Genomic DNA, 20,071 nt, shown 5'->3' on the forward strand with positions numbered 1-20,071 from the left:
ACACAAAGGCTTGGATTGCAGAGTTTAAGCCTAAGTGCTTCCTCAGGCAACATCAAGACATTTACGCTGACGTGTCTCTGGGAACAGAGAAAAGGCAGGAAATGATGTAACAACACATGATGTATTTACTTTATTTTTGTTTGTCTTTAAAGCTATTTTTGCCTCTCCCCTTAAAGGGGACCTATTCATGCAAAATTCACTTTTTGATGTCTTTTCTACATAACTATGTGTCCCCGGTGCGTCAGGGAACTCACGCAGCGTCAGAAAATAAACCCCTCTCTCTTTTCCTCCGTACCCAAATCTCTAAAAACGGGGGAACAACGGAGCTGATCCAGATTTGAGTCCGATATGAGGTAATATCGGACCCACGGCCCTATCAGAAACGTTGCTATCAGAAACAATGCCCGACTGTTTTGGACGTAACATGGTCGGTGTTTACATTAGCATCGCTAACACTCAGAGCTAACCTGTACTGGAGAGCATGTGTGTGAAGAAGCAGGAAATAAAAAGGAACTCACCTTGTGGTATAACCGGCAAGAGAGAAAGCCTTTGAGCTCCATACTGTTTCAGAGATAATCCTTGATAATCCATGATATGGCGTTTCATCACGGCAGTATTTAGTTTAGACAGTAGCTGCCGGGTCCCGCATGAGCTCAGACCCTCCTTTAAAAAAAAAAAAAGCTTTATACCCAGAATCAGCACTTTTGAAACAGGAAGTGAAATAGAGGGATATGAGGCGTGGCTAGAATGGGTGATCTGTTTGGTATTTTGAGCAAAACACTTCATAGAAATGTTTTTTATATATTTGTATATATCTGAGACCTATGCTATTGCCTACAAATAGCGTGATAGGTGACCTTTAAGAGCTAGTGCTGAGTGTGTCTGGATATTTCACGAGAGAGAAGTGAGGTTAGTGCAGGGCCGTTCCTCCCTACAAGCCGATCATGGGGCCTCATCTTGCGGAGGGTGCCTCAACTGAGCCGAAAATGCGGCGCACCTACTGTATGCGCTTATGCGGCGCAATTAGTGTGGCGCGGCACGGTTTTGCCGCTGCGAGGCTCCACTAGCACCCGTCCCCCGGTCGACGTTCGCGAAACAGAAGGCCTCATATAACTTTGCGTGGGGCCTCATGTTGACGGCCCTGGGTTAGTGTCTCAACAAGGTTTAAAAATTAGGAGGAAGAGGTTTGTTTCTACGTTTTGAGAATTAAGTTAAAATACCATTTCGATATACATTTCACATTAGATTAAATCAATACATTACCAGCCTTACTTTTAGCATATGAACGTTTGACTTTGAGGTTTCTGTACTTTATTCTTCATATATGCAAAATATATAATGAAAAACCTCCGTCCTCTCAGTTTCAACATAAATATAAATACTAATCTAAAGTTATATTTAATTTATCTTGCTTTTCTAAGAGTGTATCTTCATGGTTTATTGCACTTATTCTAAATCGCTTTGGATAAAATCGTAAGCTAAATTAAGTGCAATGTTAACCTGTTACCTACCTATAATTATTATTTTTTATTGTTAATTCTTACATTTTTATTTTTATATTGAAGCCCTTTACTCTTATTATTATTTGTATTATTGTTATTATTATTTTTATAATTATAATCAATTTTTTATTTTGTATCATTATTACCGTGACAGTCTATCTCCCCACGTGTTTATCAGACCTCCTCCTCCTCCTCCTCCTCCTCCTCCTCCTCCTCCTCCTCCTCCTCCTCCTCCTCCTCCTCCTCCTCCTCCTCCTCCTCCTCCTCCTCCCGTCACATGCAGCTTAATAAACACTCTCCCATCAGTCGTGTGAATCATAAAATGCTTTAATGTTTTTTTTTGTTCAAGGCTCAGTAGTCCTCACTGTGATCAGAACCACAGTGACTCGTCCACAACAGAACGTGCCCTTTGTAACGTGACGGAGGAAATAAACAGAGTGTGATGATGAACAGATTCAGGCAGTGACAGATGCATAGAGACTCGATGGAACAGAGATATTATGGAAAATGACAAACAGTACTTAACCTTATACAGTCTATGTACTTAACCGAGCTAAACCTGAAGTACTAAGAAATGGGGCGAAGCCTGCCAGCTAGTTCAGGCAGTCAACTCGAGCACCAATGATACATTAACACGTGACACACCTCGTCCCTCTTACAACCAACCAAACACATTCTCCTAAACATGCCGCTCTATTGAAGCTGCCAGGTCTTCCTGCCTCTGCCTCGCTATGCTGCCGCTGCTGCTGTGTTCACTTGCTATTGCTGCGTTCATGTTCCTGCTGCTGTGTTTCATGCTGCTGCTGCCCCCCCCCCCCCCACCACCCCACCACCCCAGCTTCCACCTGTAGGCTCGGCGGATAGTTATCTAATCATCACTCAATGTTCTTTGTAAATCTGTGGAGTGATGAGGCCGAGCCTAGACGCCAAACTCAACTATATGCTGCTTCTAATAAACATATTAAGAAACACGTGAGTTGTCTGACTGAACCACATTTATGTGACAAAGATCTGTTTTGGCACCACCTATGGAGTCGAGTAGTTCACCATCACACTGACGATATGCTTAATAAATCACACACAGATACATGTCTTTTTTTCTGATAATAGAAAAAGAGATTTACAAATCGTTTTGTTCGTTCGTGGCTGCAGAAGTTTTTCAAAACTAACATTTTAAACCAGAACAACAAATGTTTTGGAGTAGTTTTTTCTGGCAGTTTTTCGACAAATTTCGTAAGTGCAACTTTTTAGAGCTCGCAATCTGAGGACACACACACACATCTGAATAAATAAATAAAAATAAATAACCACAAACCAAACCAAACATTCAAAGATATGCATTTTGTAAGGAAAATACTTCCATTCACAGTCAAATATGTTTTAAATATCCATGCTTGATGTAACGTGATTTCCTGATTCCTCGTCTGCCTTCATGCTTTTTCTGAATTTCCAACTTACTTTCACTTTAACACATCACCAGCTCCCTTTCAAAATAAAACTAAAATAACCCTTTTTTTGTCCTCAAATTGATTTTATTTTCTAAACAGGTGACTATAAGCCTAACAAAGGGGGTCCTGAACTTTTTACCTTTAGGGATTTCATTAGATTTTTTTATGCAAAACCAGCTTTAAACCTGCCATTTGACCTTTCTAATACACAATCATTGAATTCTCTTCCTCTTTAATTCCCTAAACAACTTCTTCTTAGGTCCATAATCTCTGTTCTTCTATTCAAATCCTCATCTTTACAATGTCTGCACTGTGTATGACTTATGATAAAGTCATCTGACCCACACCTGCACCCGGCATGTGATCCTGGACATTTTCAGCGAAGTAAACAAGTTCATAACAGCTGCAAAGAAGGGAAGTGAAACTGAATTCAGCTGGGTTCAAAAAATTGTCTCACAGCTGTTTTCTTTCTTGTGTTTTGGGGGAAATAAATAAATAAAACATGTTCCTAAAATGGTCGGTTTTACATACAGCAAATTCAGCAGAGTAGAAGACAGCTATCTACACCATGTCATTACACCTGGACTGATGCTGTGTAGGTAAAGCATGTTTTTAAATAAATAATGAGATGTAAAATATCAGTCCTACAACAGGTCGACGCCCCCTCCCACTACCCATAAGCCCCCGGGGTTTTGGGGTCTATGAGCTGATGATCTGGCCGGACCAGGTCTCATGTTTGGTGCCGGGGTTCAGGTGCACGATCTTCACCTCCACCGCCTGCACCTTCAGGTTCTTGGGCGGCACTCGGCTCACTTTGTACCTGACCTCGTCTCCCTCCACCGGGACGTACTCCCCCTCGATGCTGGAACAGAGAGAAAATAGGGCGATGAGGATGGAGAGTGGAAAAGGGACAGTTTGGCTTCATACTGTCTAGATAGATGTGTAGAAGCACAGGGATACAGGCGATGTTTAAATACAAGAAGTGTCACTACGATTAAAAAAAGACTCTATTATTAACATACAGTATGCCGACTGAAACGCCTAAAACACCTCCATTGGACTCCTTTGTTTACTTTAGAAACACAGTGACATCACTATGTAACACTCACGCTTTTATTGGCTAGCGCTTCAACACATTGTATATGATGGGCTAAGGGGCGGGACATATCTAAGCGGTTGACCAATCACAACAGAGCCGGCCAGCTAACCAATCAGAGCAGACTGGGCTCTGGTTTCAGACAGAGGGTGAAAAGAGGTGCTGCAGCACAGGTAGTATGAGGAAACAAAGAGCTTTATGAAAATTAAAGCATGGAGACATGTCCCAGTAGAGGCACTACATACTGATATACACCTGAACATCATCAGGAGAGGACTCTTTAAAGTAGAGACACTACTGATATACACCTGAACATCAGCAGGAGAGGACTCTTTAAAGTAGAGACACTACTGATATACACCTGAACATCAGCAGGAGAGGACTCTTTAAAGTAGAGACACTACATACTGATATACACCTGAACATCAGCAGGAGAGGACTATTTAAAGTAGAGACACTACATACTGATATACACCTGAACATCAGCAGGAGAGGACTCTTTAAAGTAGAGACACTACTGATATACACCTGAACATCAGCAGGAGAGGACTCTTTAAAGTAGAGACACTACTGATATACACCTGAACATCAGCAGGAGAGGACTCTTTAAAGTAGAGACACTACATACTGATATACACCTGAACATCAGCAGGAGAGGACTATTTAAAGTAGAGACACTACATACTGATATACACCTGAACATCAGCAGGAGAGGACTCTTTAAAGTAGAGACACTACTGATATACACCTGAACATCAGCAGGAGAGGACTCTTTAAAGTAGAGACACTACTGATATACACCTGAACATCATCAGGAGAGGACTCTTTAAAGTAGAGACACTACATACTGATATACACCTGAACATCAGCAGGAGAGGACTCTTTAAAGTAGAGACACTACTGATATACACCTGAACATCATCAGGAGAGGACTCTTTAAAGTAGAGACACTACATACTGATATACACCTGAACATCAGCAGGAGAGGACTCTTTAAAGTAGAGACACTACTGATATACACCTGAACATCATCAGGAGAGGACTCTTTAAAGTAGAGACACTACATACTGATATACACCTGAACATCAGCAGGAGAGGACTCTTTAAAGTAGAGACACTACTGATATACACCTGAACATCATCAGGAGAGGACTCTTTAAAGTAGAGACACTACTGATATACACCTGAACATCATCAGGAGAGGACTCTTTAAAGTAGAGACACTACATACTGATATACACCTGAACATCAGCAGGAGAGGACTCTTTAAAGTAGAGACACTACTGATATACACCTGAACATCAGCAGGAGAGGACTCTTTAAAGTAGAGACACTACATACTGATATACACCTGAACATCAGCAGGAGATGACTCTTTAAAGTAGATACACTACATACTGATATACACCTGAACATCAGCAGGAGATGACTCTTTAAAGTAGAGACACTACATACTGATATGAACCTGAACATCAGCAGGAGAGGACTCTTTAAAGTAGAGACACTGCATACTGATATGAACCTGAAAGTGAGCATAATAGGGCCCCTTTAAAACTTTTAATAAGTATAAATATTCTCATCTCACAAATATGTGGCCACACGCTCTAGTACAGCTCTAATACTGAAGACATTTGAGACAAGATAAACTCCCCGACCCACGATGCAGCTGTTCAGATGGATGATCCCGCAGAATCTGTTTTCACAAATGTGCCTTTGCTGAGGCTGTAGTAACATTCAGCTTACTGCTGGTGCTGAATAAAAGACTGAATAAAAGCACATTGCTGAACTATTTGTGCATTTCCACTTCAGGTGTCAGAGTCCTGTGAGAGTCGGAACAAATAGCTGTCCCTTTGAGAAAAGTACAAACGTAGACTTTTGTTTGCTGAGTTAAAACAGTCCTGAGGTGACGCTGCAGATCTGCAGTTAGTTTGTGTTGCTGTGACTCTCAGAGGACACGGCTGTAAAGTCTGCATGAGAGATATAAATACTGTGTGCAATACACACTTATGAACAACTTACTAAAGTTATAACTGCTGCTACTTCAGTACTGTTATGTGTTAATGCACTTATTGTAAGTCGCTATGTAATGTTCACTTGCTTTTTCATATTGATGTTTTACAATGGATGTTTGGATGTTTTGGAGTTCTTGTGTCTTTATTTATGACGTTGGTCTGCTCATTTTAGTTGTTCTTTTTATCTGCACTGCCCCTTTGCTGTAACAATGTACATTTCCCCTCAAATTGTTTTGGAATAATACAAAAAATATGTATTATATATTCTTTTATCTTTTTATGTTAATGTTTCTTGTACATTTGTATTTGTTGTTATATTTATGTTCTTATATTTTTCCTATACTACAGTACATTTATATATATAGGATTTTCCACATTTAATTATTTTATTTATTTATTAATGCACTTTTTGCCTTTTATCTGCAGTTGTTTCTTATTGTAAAAATGTATATTTCCCCGCTGTGGGAGAAATAAACTGATTTGTTTTGTATTTAAAGATGTGTTTTGTTACTCACTCTGAGATGTGAACAAAGATGTCCTCTCCGCCGTGGGAGGGTCGCAGGAAGCCGTGACCTTGTGACCTGGAGAAGTTCTTACAGATGCCTTTAAACACCGGACTTGATTGAGCGCGTACCGTACTGCAGCCAAAGACAAAAAAACAACAGTTATTTTGTTTAATCACACCCAGTACGACTGAAAGTTGTTATTGTTTCAGTAAGACGTGAAGGAGACGTTTACAATAGCATATTTTCTCTTTTGTGTCAGATCATTCATTCTGGCAGAGAAATGTAGAAGGATGCACAAAGAGAAGGATTCATAGAGAAGGAGAATCAACAGATAAAACCTATTTTTCTTCTTCCATGTTTCTTTACGTATTTTAATAGTATTTTTTTCTTATTCGTATTATATTTTTCTTCTGTTTTTATGTTTATGTCTCAATATTTGCAATATATTTTAAACCGATAGTAGGAACTTACCTATAATGATTTAGTTAATAAAATATCCTTTAGATCACATGTGTCAAACTCAAGGCCCGGGGGCCAAATCCGGCCCTTGGTGGATTTAATTTCGACCCGCAGGATAATTTCTCATTTCTATTAGATCAGGCCTGCCGGTATATTGCACGCACACCTTCACTCCATCCTGAGGGTCTCCTCAGCTCAGAGCCTGAGCCCAAACATTGATGACCTTGCACCCGAGATGAGATGCCAAGTATCTGAACTAGCATCACAGAGCAGCACACTGAGTTTACATGGATGTTTCCTTCTGCACTTTCTCTCTCACGACAACAGGGCATGTTTGGTTTTCTCTCTGAGGGGAATAGTTTTGTTGAAGCTGTTGTTGGCCTGTGGAAAAATGTACTCATAAGAAATGACTCTGGAAAAGCTGCAGATAGAGCCATAAGAAATGAATGCACCTGATTATTTAATGTTTAATGTTGTTTTTATAGGCAATAATTTAAGCTTTGTTAGTTCCAGGTTTAATATGTGCAATAAGTTCATTTCAATACGTTCTGCAATAAACATTGAACCAGTCCGGCCCTCGAGTAGCACCCATTTATTTATTTTGGCCCACTGTGTATTTGAGTTTGACACCCCTGCTTTAGTTACTTATCAAAAACTATTTTATAAGTGTTGCAATATAAGAAATAGTACTGATACATGAAATGGAATAAAAAGAACATTTGTATCTGTGATGTAATACCGTTTAAAAGTAGCATAAAATGGAAAAAATCCGACGTATGTGTTTGGATGTTTTTATCACCACACACTCTTTTTTTTTCAAGTTCAAAAGATTCAAAGGTTTTATCGTCATGTGCTCAAAGCTACAGCGTAGAAATGGCAATGGCATTCTTCTGACCTGAGCTCCTCCAACAATGCAACATATATAATAAAATACAAAAATACAAAATAAAAAGTAGTGCAAAAAGTCTATATACATGTCAATAGAATATGGGATGTGTACAAGAACAGAATATGAAATAAATACGGTAGATTAAGACAAAATTCAATCCGGTTTATTACGGTTACTCATTGTTTATAGTAAATAATAACAAACTCACGCTGAGTAGGTGCGGTTGCGTTTGGTCGGCAGCGGGCTCGGTAGATCTCGAGGCAGCGGGTGATCTTTCCCGTCCTCCCAAACCCGGCTCCTCTCCCTCAGGAAGGGGAAGGAGAGGGTGAGGGAGGCGTTGGGGGAGCGCAGCGGGGTCCTGGAGGGCGACGTGAGGCTGGGGTCCGCCATGTCACAAGAGACAGGGGTGAGGAGGACGAGGGAGGAAGAGGGAGGCTGTTCTGCTGACTGTATCGTCTGTCTTCTGCTTCAGGTCCAGAGTTATCCAGGTCAGCGCTGTCACTTCGGGTCTGTCAGGAGGAGGGAGACCACAGGGTGAGGAGGGGGAGATCAGAGAGGTGTCATGTGGCTTTAGAGGTGATGCAGGGGGAGATCAGAGAGGTGTCATGTGGCTTTAGAGGTGATGGAGGGGGAGATGAGGGATGGGTGTCATCCAGCCAGGAATTCAACTCATAATCAAGCAGACACATAACTGAGAGACCTGTGAGTGCCTTTGCAATGTTCTTTCCTTGTGTCTAAGAATTTATCTGGCACAACAATTTCCTTCGGGATGAATAAAGTCTTATCTTATCTTAGATAAAACTCTTTCAATAAGGAAAATAGATGTTAAGGTGATGTCCTTTATATCAAGTCCACTTTGATGTTAAAGGGGTACTCCAGTATTGCGTATACCATAAAACAGAGGAGACTTGCTACGGATTTGCAAAATAACTGGAAAGGTGTCTCCTTCCCCCCGAAACAAAGTTGAGTTAAATTGTAGCAGTGTGTGTCATACAGCTTCCTTATAGTATAGATTAAAAAATGTTTTAGCACAAAAAAGTTCAGCCCATTTGAAGCACGAGTTGTTCTGAGTTAGCATATTTTATTTTTTTGCACTTATCGTAAATCACTTTGGATAAAAGCGTCAGCTAAATAAATGTAATGTGATGTAAAAGATGGCGGATGTTAAGATAATTAAATCACTAACTTCAGTGGATCACAAACTATCATGTGTGACATTATTCTGCAGATGTTCCCGTTCAGAGTGATGCCTAACATTTCTATGGATGTCAGTTTTTGAGCCCAACAAAGGCCAAAACATGCCCTGCAACAGGACACATACTAACTACTAAAGTGGTTGTTAACCAATTGAGAGGAATAAGGAGTCAGCATTCAATTGACGGTCTAAAACAGTCCAAAAAAATCGCTTGTAAAATGTTTTGGAATCACTGCAACCATGAGTCGCCCTTGAGCAAACCGTCTAAATGTGCAAGGGAACATTAATCTGATGGTTCTAGTAGTATGCAAGATTAACCGTGAACAGATTATAAGTGAAATCAATGCAGCAGAGGTCATCATATCCTGAGTATCACAACATGGGTCCAAAAGCGGTGGATCCTACACTACCCACAATGCAACTCAATTGCATCATTACACCTTTTAATACATTTTACACCTCCAGTTTTTAACCCAGCACCATCTATTTTTCAAAAGCCCAGAGACACCATCAGGCTTATTTATGACATGACAAAAAAGATCAGCTGAAGACATTACACAACACGTTTCACCAGATTAGTCCTAATGAAAGGTAAATTGACCTTGGGAAGTATAATGACTGGATTGCCCCTTTAATCCAGCTTCATCAAATATAAAGAAACACACATGTTCTATATTGAACCTGAAGCCTTTGGGAGTTGTCCTGCTATTCAAAGCACTGCAATCCCCATGATCATAATACTACAGGTTTATCTCTAAAGCAACTCACCGCACGGTATATTAATAATGCATGTGGAGGTTTCATTTTCATATCTGCATCCATACTCTTCAGTGCAGGGAAGAATCAATGCCGTGTATGCTATTCAATGCACATCAGAGTTACGGTTGGATCCGTTTGTTTTAGTTATGAAAGTAGTCATCTATCTACGAGATTCTAGGCCATTGCCTAAAATAGAAATGTATTTGTTTTGACACTTTAAAAGAAAGATATCTCATATCTGCATACAATAACAAATTGGTACATGATCTTTGCACTTTTAATATCAACTACATAAATGTTACAGCCTATACATTAATAGATAGTGTGTTGGTTGGGTCGTAATAATCCAACTGATTTACAATTTGTATATCTCTTTAAAAGCATGAAACTATAAGTGTGGGTTTGAGTGTTTCTCTACACCTCCACACATGAGAGAGAGCACAGTTCTGATTATATATCTGATATATGTAATTGATAGTGCAATGGCTATAGACACTGCCTCCCATATTTAACACTCACAACACATTCCTGTTTATTCAGGTGGCCTTCAATACACCTCAGACTCGTTTCTCCACACAGTGCCCCCCCCCCCCCTCCCCCTCAACACAAACACTGGGTATTTTTCAATGTCAGGGAAGGATGCTCCAGAGCCACGATTTCAAGGATACGTCATCGAGTCCCGCCGAAGGACTGTTCTAGCAAGAAAGCGTCCTCGACATTGAGAAACACCCACTGTGTCGTGCTATACGTGCGTGTGTTTCTTTTGTACACCCCCTCATGTCGCCTGTGATGATAGTGATGCAGACACGGCGTGACGTCAGAGCAGCTGCAGCACGCCGTCTCGAGTTCGTGATGTCAGCGCCCCTTCCCCAAATGAACAACATATCCTACTCAAACGGAAGTACACACGCATGATATAATAAAGCCTCTATGTTGCACACACACAGAAGTATACACACACATTATTGATGATATTCTACAATATATTTTATAATGGACTCAAACACTGAGAGTTTACTCTAGTTTTTTCACACAGCAGGAGAACATCTGGATGAGCAGAAAGGAAGCCACAGAACTAAATAGGGTCATGTCTCCTCCGCCCGGGCCAGGCACAAATCTGTTTCCGGTCCCATGGTCATGAAAAGGCAGTGTGTATGTGTGAATTGTGTGTTGACACAATACTATATTTCACTTGCCTTTGGCTTCTTTTTTTATAGCAAAACGTAAATAAATGATTTTGACAGCCTTAATAAAACTGAAAATGATAATGAAAAAACGTAAATTGCGTTCAGTTTGGATGCTAAAAATCCCATATTTAACTCGCTTTTGCGCTTGTTTCATTTTAGCCAATAGCGATAACATTGACAACAACAATACAATTGCCAAAATCAATTTAAAAAAGCAGTGTGTGAATTGTGTATTGAGTTTCGACATTGTGTTCACACACTATGCAAAACATCCCGTATTTCACTCGCTTTACACCTTGTCTTACACCAGCGAAACGTAATGACATCCCATTGACACCCCAATACTATCCAACAAAATGAACAAAAAGGGATTCTCTGTGAATGTTGTGTTGATTTTCGAGAGCTGTACTCACGCATACAATCCCGTATTTCACTCACTTTCACCTTGTTTTATTACATCCAATAGTGAAACGTAAGGAAATCACATTGCCAGCCTTAATAAAACTGCCCAAATGAATTAAAGGCTGAAACAGCAGTCAGTGCTAATGAGAGAAGAATTGGACAATAGCGTGGTGCGTTCATGACACCAGCGTGGATCATAATATGGAGGAAATGTGACACCGATCAATCCTGCGTACATTCAGATATAAATAAATAACCTGTCCTTGTGATTTAGCGGTTTTCCACCAGGCGTGCAAAGAAGACATTGTACCCGATCCCAAAACAAAGACACGCACACACACACACCCCCCTGCAGGCACTACAACATGAATGTTATTTTTCCACAGAAATGTTACTTACTGGTAGGTTGCGGACGATCAGCTCGTGCCAGAGTGCGTCTTAAGTGGCGGAGTATTATATAATCAGTTATTAAATAAATAAGTCGGCTAAATCCGCGCAGTCTGTCGGAGAACCCTGATGATGGTGAGGATGTGACGAAGAGCTGCTGAGTCTGCGCAGCTGGCGGAGATTCCGATGGCGTGATGCGACTGCGTGTGTGAGTGAGAGTGTGTGTGTTTTGCTTTCTTCATTCCTTTGAATGTATGTAATCTATTATGGGAACAGTATGCTCAGTGTAAGGATATCTTGCCTTGATTTATCGTATTGCACTCTTTATGCAGCTGCTGTGGTGCTGCTTTATTACAAGGGACTTATAATAGTGTTTATATTGAGGACAGACTCCACTAATCCAACACATTTGAAATTGCATTAGTGGAGATATGTCAATAAAAACCAGTGGTGTAAAGTAACTAACTACATTTATTCAAGAAAAATTATGTTTTAAAGACACTTTAACTCCATTTGATGCTACTCCACTACATTTTGAAAGCAAATACTGTCATTTGTATACTTTGTAGGTTCATATTCTTAACAAATATAAATCAACAAATGAATTATGATGTACAATAAAGGATAAAAATACCTCCCAGGACAAAACTAATCGTTTCCTCTCCTGTAGTGTGTTACAGGTTTTAGTGCATGTTAATGGTCTGCAAAAGCTAAAATCCCTGTGTTCCCTCCAGAGGGAGTTTCTCTCCCACACACTCCTCCCCCCCCCCCCCCCTCCTGGAAACGCCTCAATTGGACTCCTTTGTTTACTTCAGTAACATAGTGACATCACTCTGTAAGCCTTGTACTGGGCTCTGGTTTCAGACAGAGGGTGAAAAGAGCTTTTTGAACATTAAAGGAAGGAGACATGTCACAGTAGAGACACTACATACTGATATGAAGCTGAAAATGAGCAGAATATTTAGGTAAAAAATGTGAACACTTCTTTTAGTTTTCTAAAACAAATCCAGAAACAATTTCAATGTCTAAGATAAGCTAAGATATTCAGTTATTTATTTTCATAGTCAAATATTTAATCCTTTAAGCTTAACTCTGCAATGAGGGTCACATGCAAACTTATTTATGTGTTTTTCTTTCGTATAAACGCGAAACAGTCTGACCTATTTTCACTGAAGACAAATGAGACAAACATCTAGGGGCTACGCAGTCGTCACATGAAACACAGCTCATTCATTTCTGATTGTACAACAAACACCAGTGTGTGTGTGTGTGTGTGTGTGTGTGTGTGTGTGTGTGTGTGTGTGTGTGTGTGTGTGTGTGTGTGTGTGTGTGTGTGTGTGTGTGTGTGAGTTTCTCTACTGACACTGACCAGCGTTCAGAGATCTGTTATAAACAAGCAGCGCTGTGGCCTTCACTGACCTCCAAACTGTGTGATTTAAAAGGCTGGCCGCTAATCCGTATTAGTTATTCCTCTTCCTATAATCACACAAAATGACAAATCACAAGCACTCACTCTGATGATACGTCCTTTTACTGTGAAAGTGAAAAACAGTTGTTAAATAAATGGAGGATAAAAAGGTGACATTTTAAATAAAAAGTTAATATTTTCATCTTCTGATGTTACTCCCACCGAGAAAAACATTTGTTATTATTGAAATCTTCAATCTTTTGCGATCTTGATACAAAGGAATAATAAATTGTCTTCTGGGTCTTTTTTCTACCAACCCAACCATCACTCAGCTTGTTTCTGTACATTCTCCCACCTTTATCATCCCTGACATGCTGAAGTGCATCACCTGCTTCAACTGAGGACATTATAACAAATCCTGATAACTAATGACTTTTTTCGTTTGAATTTAGGGTCAGGATCTCACTTTAAATGTACCAGAAAGACTGTAAACGCATGTCAAATCATTGTGTTTTTAGACCTGTGGTCAGGTTGATGTGTAAACATGGAGCTGGTGTGTTCAGGGCAGTATTTACAACACAGTCTGTCTCAGAGGGACTTCAGTCTCTTCACACCAACAGTGTCTCGGTTCAGAGCGTCTGACTTCGTGTCTTTACTTCTGTACCCAAACTCCTGGGTATCGTGTCTCCAGCTCACCGCTCCTCGTCTGTTCGGTCAGTTATGATGTTCCATCTGTTCGTAAAACACCAAATCTTCCTCCTCGTCCTCGTCCTCTTCCTCAGTGCTAGCTGTTCCACCAGGACAGCAGCCCCAGCCCCGGGTCACAGATGGTCCCCTGGAACAACAGCACAATGGATCAGAATCAGAATACTCTATTTATCCAAGGGGGGAATTGGGTTTCATAACAGTTGTAACATTTCAGAATTAAATTCATTATATGTATAAGATATAAAAACCAAAACAATGGAATACAAATATTTACATAAACATACGATTTAAATGTCCAAAAAACGCTAAAATAAAAATAGAAAGAGAATATTCATACATCCATGAACATTTAAGAATTGTGCAATAAATAAAATACAAATATTTATAAGAAGTAAAAATGTGAAATAAAAAGATACATTTCATTAAATAAAATATTTATATAAGCAAGTTAACGTTCAAAATGTGCAATAAAATACAGAACAAGATATTCATATAAACATAAGAATTTAAATTAAATTGTCCAATAAAAGAGTATCTAAAATGATTTTATATGACTAATAATTGTGGGGTCATTGTGTTATAGTGCCCTGGTTTTTAATACTAAATACTGTTTTTATGAGGGACTCTAAACCAGTTAAACAAACCTCTGTTAATGCATGTGTAAAAAGTTACTATCACAAAGAACCCAATTTCTTTTTATTTCTTCATGTAAAAAGTCTGAGCCACTTATTATTACCACATCAAACAGTAAAGAGGACACTTTAAATGTTAAGATATTTCCTGGTTAAATAAAGTTCTTATTAGATATAAACAATATCAATCCCAAATCAACAAAGAGACAGCTAAAATATCTTTTGATTTTCACTCTCATCAGAATGATCATCTCCCTGTTTTTATTAAAGCAGATCTCCTGGTGTGTGTGTGTGTGTGTGTGTGTGTGTGTGTGTGTGTGTGTGTGTGTGTGTGTGTGTGTGTGTGTGTGTGTGTGTGTGTGTGTGTGTGTGTGAACATGAGGTGTGTTCTTACGATCAGAGTGTACGGCGCCTCTTTCTTCTCCACCTCCTCAGCTGGCGGCGCCACAGGCTGTCCGGGTATTACCGGTGTTTCTGCGGCGGACGGGCCCGTCGGCGACGTGTCCACGAACATCTCATCTGTCACCCTGAAACGGATGTCCTCGCCCTGGTCCATGTAGAGGTCGTGGGCCCCCTCGTCCGTCTCGTACTCCCAGAGCCAGACCTGCTCCGCTTCATCACTGAGGCTGAAGATAAGGACTGGAACTACAAGCAACTCCACATCAGAACATTTTACAAATGTATTACGCGCCGTAGTTGAATACTCGATTCTGATTGGCCACTTTGGACAGTCAGCAGTCTGTTATTTCTTGATAGCAGATTGCCTAAGGATGATCAAGGGACTATGTGCGGTCATATCAATACGCAGAAGTCTGGATAATTTAACATCAGTGGTGGCTTAAAAAAATAACACATTATTATTCAAATGTTCTATCAGAAAATATCAGAACATTAGAATCAGTTTTCATATTCGTGGACAGCAGAAACATTTGGATTCATGATGGCTAAACTGTTACCAGTAAAGAAAAGAGAAGAGAAGAAGAACAGGAAAACCAGAGAAGGACTCATGTAGCTGGACTTTAGAGAAATCAACAGAAGAAGACGGACAGGAAATAAACACTTAAGAGAACAGCAGAAGAAGAAAGACAGGAAGTAAACACTACTTTTAAATGACTGGCGTGCTGCATATTATCCCACATGCCTTGATACACCTGTGTGTTCTTGAGATGAAATCACAGCACTTTGCTTCATTATAGGAACATTTTCAGGCAGGATACAATTTGGCGGGCTGCTGAAGAGACTCTGGAGGGATGAGGATGTCGTCAAAGAAGCCCATGGTCACTGTGAAGCAGAGAGGGAACAGAGTCAGAGTTCACAGTGGTACTTATATGTTGTGTGTGGTTCGTGTGAAAAGCAGAGACATGTGAGCCTTTAGGCCGACACCACCGCTGAGGAGCTTTTTTCAGTTTCGCCGTGAGCAGAGTTGCAGAAACTCCAGATCTGCATCAAATGCAGATCTAACCATCCCTCTGATGCCCCGGCCACACGAGGACGTAAACGGTCGTTTGCGTTACTGTTTAGTGTCATATAGACCGTTCGGCCACACGAGGACGACCGAATACGGCACTAAACGACTGCGGAAACGATAACGGGTCCCAAGGTGGATAGAACGGCATACGCAACGCTCTGGGGGGTCAAACGGCTCCGTGTGTACGCCCCATACGATCATTTTCTGATAATGATGAGGCAATAGCCCCGCCTCTCCCCACCTCTGCTGCTCACCCCCGCGTCAAAGTAAACTGTACACTGAATTCAGATTATTTATCTTTCTCTCGATATGGACATAAACGCGAGTGAAGTCTAATCTGACAGGACGGTGACACCTCTCAAACTACCTATAAATATGTTTATTTTTACTGTCGGCCGGGTCACTCATTACTGGATCAGCTGCTGCATGAGACAGACACTGGCGCTGTCCGAAAAGAGGGAGGAAAAAGAGAGGCTCCGTGTATTTTATTATTATATTATATAGAGTCGTTATTAATTTGTTTTAAAGCTCAATAAATAACAAAGAAGACCTTTGACCGGCACTTTTATAATTTTGTCGGAAGATTTAAACTTTAATACACGTTGACTGGCAAAAAACTCTGCCCGGTTCCCTCGGCCCCCACCGCGGAGAATAAACAGAAGGGCAACCATGACAACCATGCTTCTTCGCTGCTTTTGTGGAGGAAGTTACAGCGCCACGTACAGGCTCCTGCATATGTACTGCAGCTTCTCCAGCGGTTGGAGCTAAACGGAGCGGTCTCGTGTGGACAGACACTATCCGGTGAATATTGCGTGTGGACGGAAGCTTGTTTGCGATTGCGTTTGCGTTAATCCTATGCGTTTAGCCGTTTTCGTCCTCGTGTGGCCGGGGCATGAGGCGCACTGCCTTTGGACCATCAGCATTTTGGTTTACGGCCATCAAGCACTGGAATACTCTTCCAGTTGAACTTAACACCTGTACTGATTTTAACTCGTTTTCTTATGGTGCAAAAAAAATGATATTAAGCCACCAGTCATGCCAACATTAATTACACTGTAATCTGAGTTTTTTTAATTTGAACTGTATTGTCGTACTATATCTTAGATATTTTATTTAAGTGTATTTGAAGTGTACTAAGTATTATGTTCGTAACCTGTATTTAAATCAGGCTTTATAATTATTTGAGTGACCGAGATCATGTAAGTGTATTTCAAGTGTACTATGTATTCATTTATTGAGCTGTATTTAAATCAGGTTTTTAAATAGTTTGACTGATAGAGATCATGCAATGTTATTATTTGTTTATTGATTGTTATGAACCTGCCTGAGGACCACAGATGGAAATGAGCTATTAGCTACAATCTGGCATATTGCATCTCTTCTCTTTGCTGAGATGAATGTTTTTGTATGCATGGTCCTTCTATAAATAAATACAAGCAATAAGACTGTTTTTGATGTTTTCTGTGAGACTGTGAGGGGAAGTTTGACTAGTTCTTTTGATAACACATGCAGAAGTCATGTGCTTGTAATGACACAAAACCATGAAATGAATGAATGTGGACTGTTGGTGGGATGTGACATTGAATGCATCACCTTGAGAGTACATTAGAGAATATATCTGAGATGTAGTAAAACATGCCGAGATGGAGAGACAGAACTTACCATGAACTCCTTCTTGACTGCAATACTTGATTTTGCCGAGTAGGATCTCATCGAGGAAAGGGTGGAAAACAACGTACCTGAAATGAACTGAGAGAAAAAGCAAAGGAAGATGGGAGGGAGTCAGTAAGTGACAGTCCATCAACCCTCCCTTTAACCACACTTAAGATCGTACAAAAGTTGCAGTACCTAAGTTTAGCTGGAGACTAACCTCTATCGCTGTCAAGTGTTTTATTATTGGATAAGAAAGTTAAACAGGAAACTGTGAGACCAAATGTATCATAATCCGATTCAAACTGAGTGGAAGTGCTTTGTCAGGAAGTCATATTTATGTTGCGATGTATCTCAAATCTAATGCAGCAGTAAAAACACAATACATACTGTTTTATGTCCTATATATATATTCATGTTGGAGGAGCCTGTGACTTGAGTTTGCTTACACTGCAGCAGCTGTGACAATAAAGCCTTGAATCTTGATTGGAATGAACATGGCCTGATGCAAGTGAATGTATCTTTGTACCTATGGTGTGTGAGGCTCCGTCTCCGGGAAAGATATAGGAGTCGTCCAGTTTGGTGATGTCGTACAGGCAGATGCAGAGGCCCACGTTGAAGACCACCTGAGAGGAGGGCGGGTCACAATGATCAGATAGATGGTCTCACATGCAGAGCACACAGTGACATGTGTTCTCTTTTTTTAACCCATCCTAGTACCAGGAGTCTAGTACTAGGAGCAGTGGGCAGCTAGTGGGCAGCTAGTGTACAGCGCCCGGTATGAGGAAATGATGATATTACACAAGTGCTTGGGCTCGATGGTGTACAAACGATTGTAATACAAATAGCAAAACTGATTTGACTTTAACTGAAAGAAGCATCAAAACCCAAACTCATATTTTCTCAAATCACTGAAATGCATTGGTGTCTGTTAGTCAGAGGTTGGCCTTTTGAAGTTTCACCATAGTGGAAGACACAGGACAGAAAAGCAATACAATTCAGTACAATCATTATACTGAGTTGTATATGAGTATGTTTACCTCAGTATAGTGTATAACAAATCATTTATAAACCTGAAAGTATCATCTCAAAGGATGATTTTGAACTTTTAATTTGAGAGCTTATTTATAGAGGGGTGTTATTGTTGTTATTGCTGTTTTACTAATGTGATAATTTGCACACACACACACACACACACACACACACACACACACACACACACACACACACACACACACACACACACACACACACAACACACACACACACACACACACACACACACACACACACACACACACCACACACACACACACACACACACACACACACACACACACACACACCTTGTTGGCCAGTTTCTTGTTGAGCTCCTCGGCTATGGCCTCGTTCAGTTGTCTCTGGAAGTTCCACGGAGGGATCCTGACAGTGTCCACCATCTCCACCAACACGAACATGATGCACACTGTTACACACACAAACACACACACCGGTAGCGAAACACCCGGAGCGATGCAGTGTCGCTTATTTTCGGGAAAGCGTCTATTTTTTCCACACTGAAGAAGGGAAAAAAAGGGTCAAGAAGTTTCCACGATCTGCCAAAAAAAACTATTTAAAGTAGAATAATCTAGAGAAAACTCAACAGTATCCATGATGTCTCCATGTGAGTATTTACGACAGTGAGGTTTTACGACATGTCGCAAAACTTAAAGGTACAGAGCACAATTTTTCAGCTCTGTTTTGATGTTGATATTTCTCTTGTTCTTGAACCTACTGGGCTTTTTGGTTTCCACACATGTCCATACAAATGAGAAATATGTTATTTTTTAAAGGGAAGTAACAAAGTAGATTTACTCAAGTACTGTACTTTACATTTTGATGTACTTCCATTTTATACTACTTTTTACTTCTACTACAATTCAGAGGTAAATCGTGTACTTTTACTCCACTCGCTTTATTTAATACACATTACATGTCACTTGTTAGACACTTTTATCTAAAGCGATTTACATACTCAATACTGTGGGCAATCCCTCCCCACAGGAGCAATTTGGGGTGAAGTGTCTTGCCCAGGGACACAACGACATGCTGACTGCAGTGGGGTTTGAACCCTGATCCGAACACCAACGCACTACCCACTGAGCCACACGGCTCTCTTTGGATTACAGATTTGGATTAACGAATCTAATCAAGTGTTAAATCAGACTTTAGTTCCACCTGGAGTAAATTCACAAGCTACCCTGCAGTATACAAAGTCATTCAAACTAGCTGCACCTTTACCAGCTTTGAGAACACTTTAATGATCAATCATTATAAAACATATATTATTCTGAGATGGACCAATCTGCACAATGACTACTTTT

The 20,071-nt window shown here is 40.3% G+C and overlaps 2 protein-coding genes across 2 annotated transcripts; both read right to left on the reverse strand.

Moving 5' to 3' along the window:
• Positions 1–2,479: 2,479 nt before the first annotated feature.
• Positions 2,480–12,024, reverse strand: csdc2b (cold shock domain containing C2, RNA binding b). The gene is made up of 4 exons (XM_034199141.1): positions 11,855–12,024; positions 8,121–8,421; positions 6,574–6,696; positions 2,480–3,812 (listed from the first exon to the last, which is right to left on the reverse strand). Exons 2-4 carry the CDS (start codon positions 8,300–8,302, stop codon positions 3,650–3,652), a joined length of 468 nt encoding a protein of 155 aa, XP_034055032.1. The 5' UTR covers positions 8,303–8,421; positions 11,855–12,024; the 3' UTR covers positions 2,480–3,649.
• Positions 12,025–12,862: 838 nt separating this feature from the next.
• Positions 12,863–19,386, reverse strand: polr3h (polymerase (RNA) III (DNA directed) polypeptide H). Its single transcript, XM_034199127.1, has 6 exons — positions 19,055–19,386; positions 18,238–18,334; positions 17,721–17,807; positions 15,808–15,871; positions 14,985–15,210; positions 12,863–14,085 (listed from the first exon to the last, which is right to left on the reverse strand). Exons 1-6 carry the CDS (start codon positions 19,163–19,165, stop codon positions 14,035–14,037), a joined length of 636 nt encoding a protein of 211 aa, XP_034055018.1. The 5' UTR covers positions 19,166–19,386; the 3' UTR covers positions 12,863–14,034.
• Positions 19,387–20,071: the final 685 nt, after the last annotated feature.

The sequence above is a fragment of the Gymnodraco acuticeps genome, unplaced genomic scaffold, assembly GCF_902827175.1.
Source record: "Gymnodraco acuticeps unplaced genomic scaffold, fGymAcu1.1, whole genome shotgun sequence".
NCBI classification, from domain to species: Eukaryota; Metazoa; Chordata; class Actinopteri; order Perciformes; family Bathydraconidae; genus Gymnodraco; species Gymnodraco acuticeps.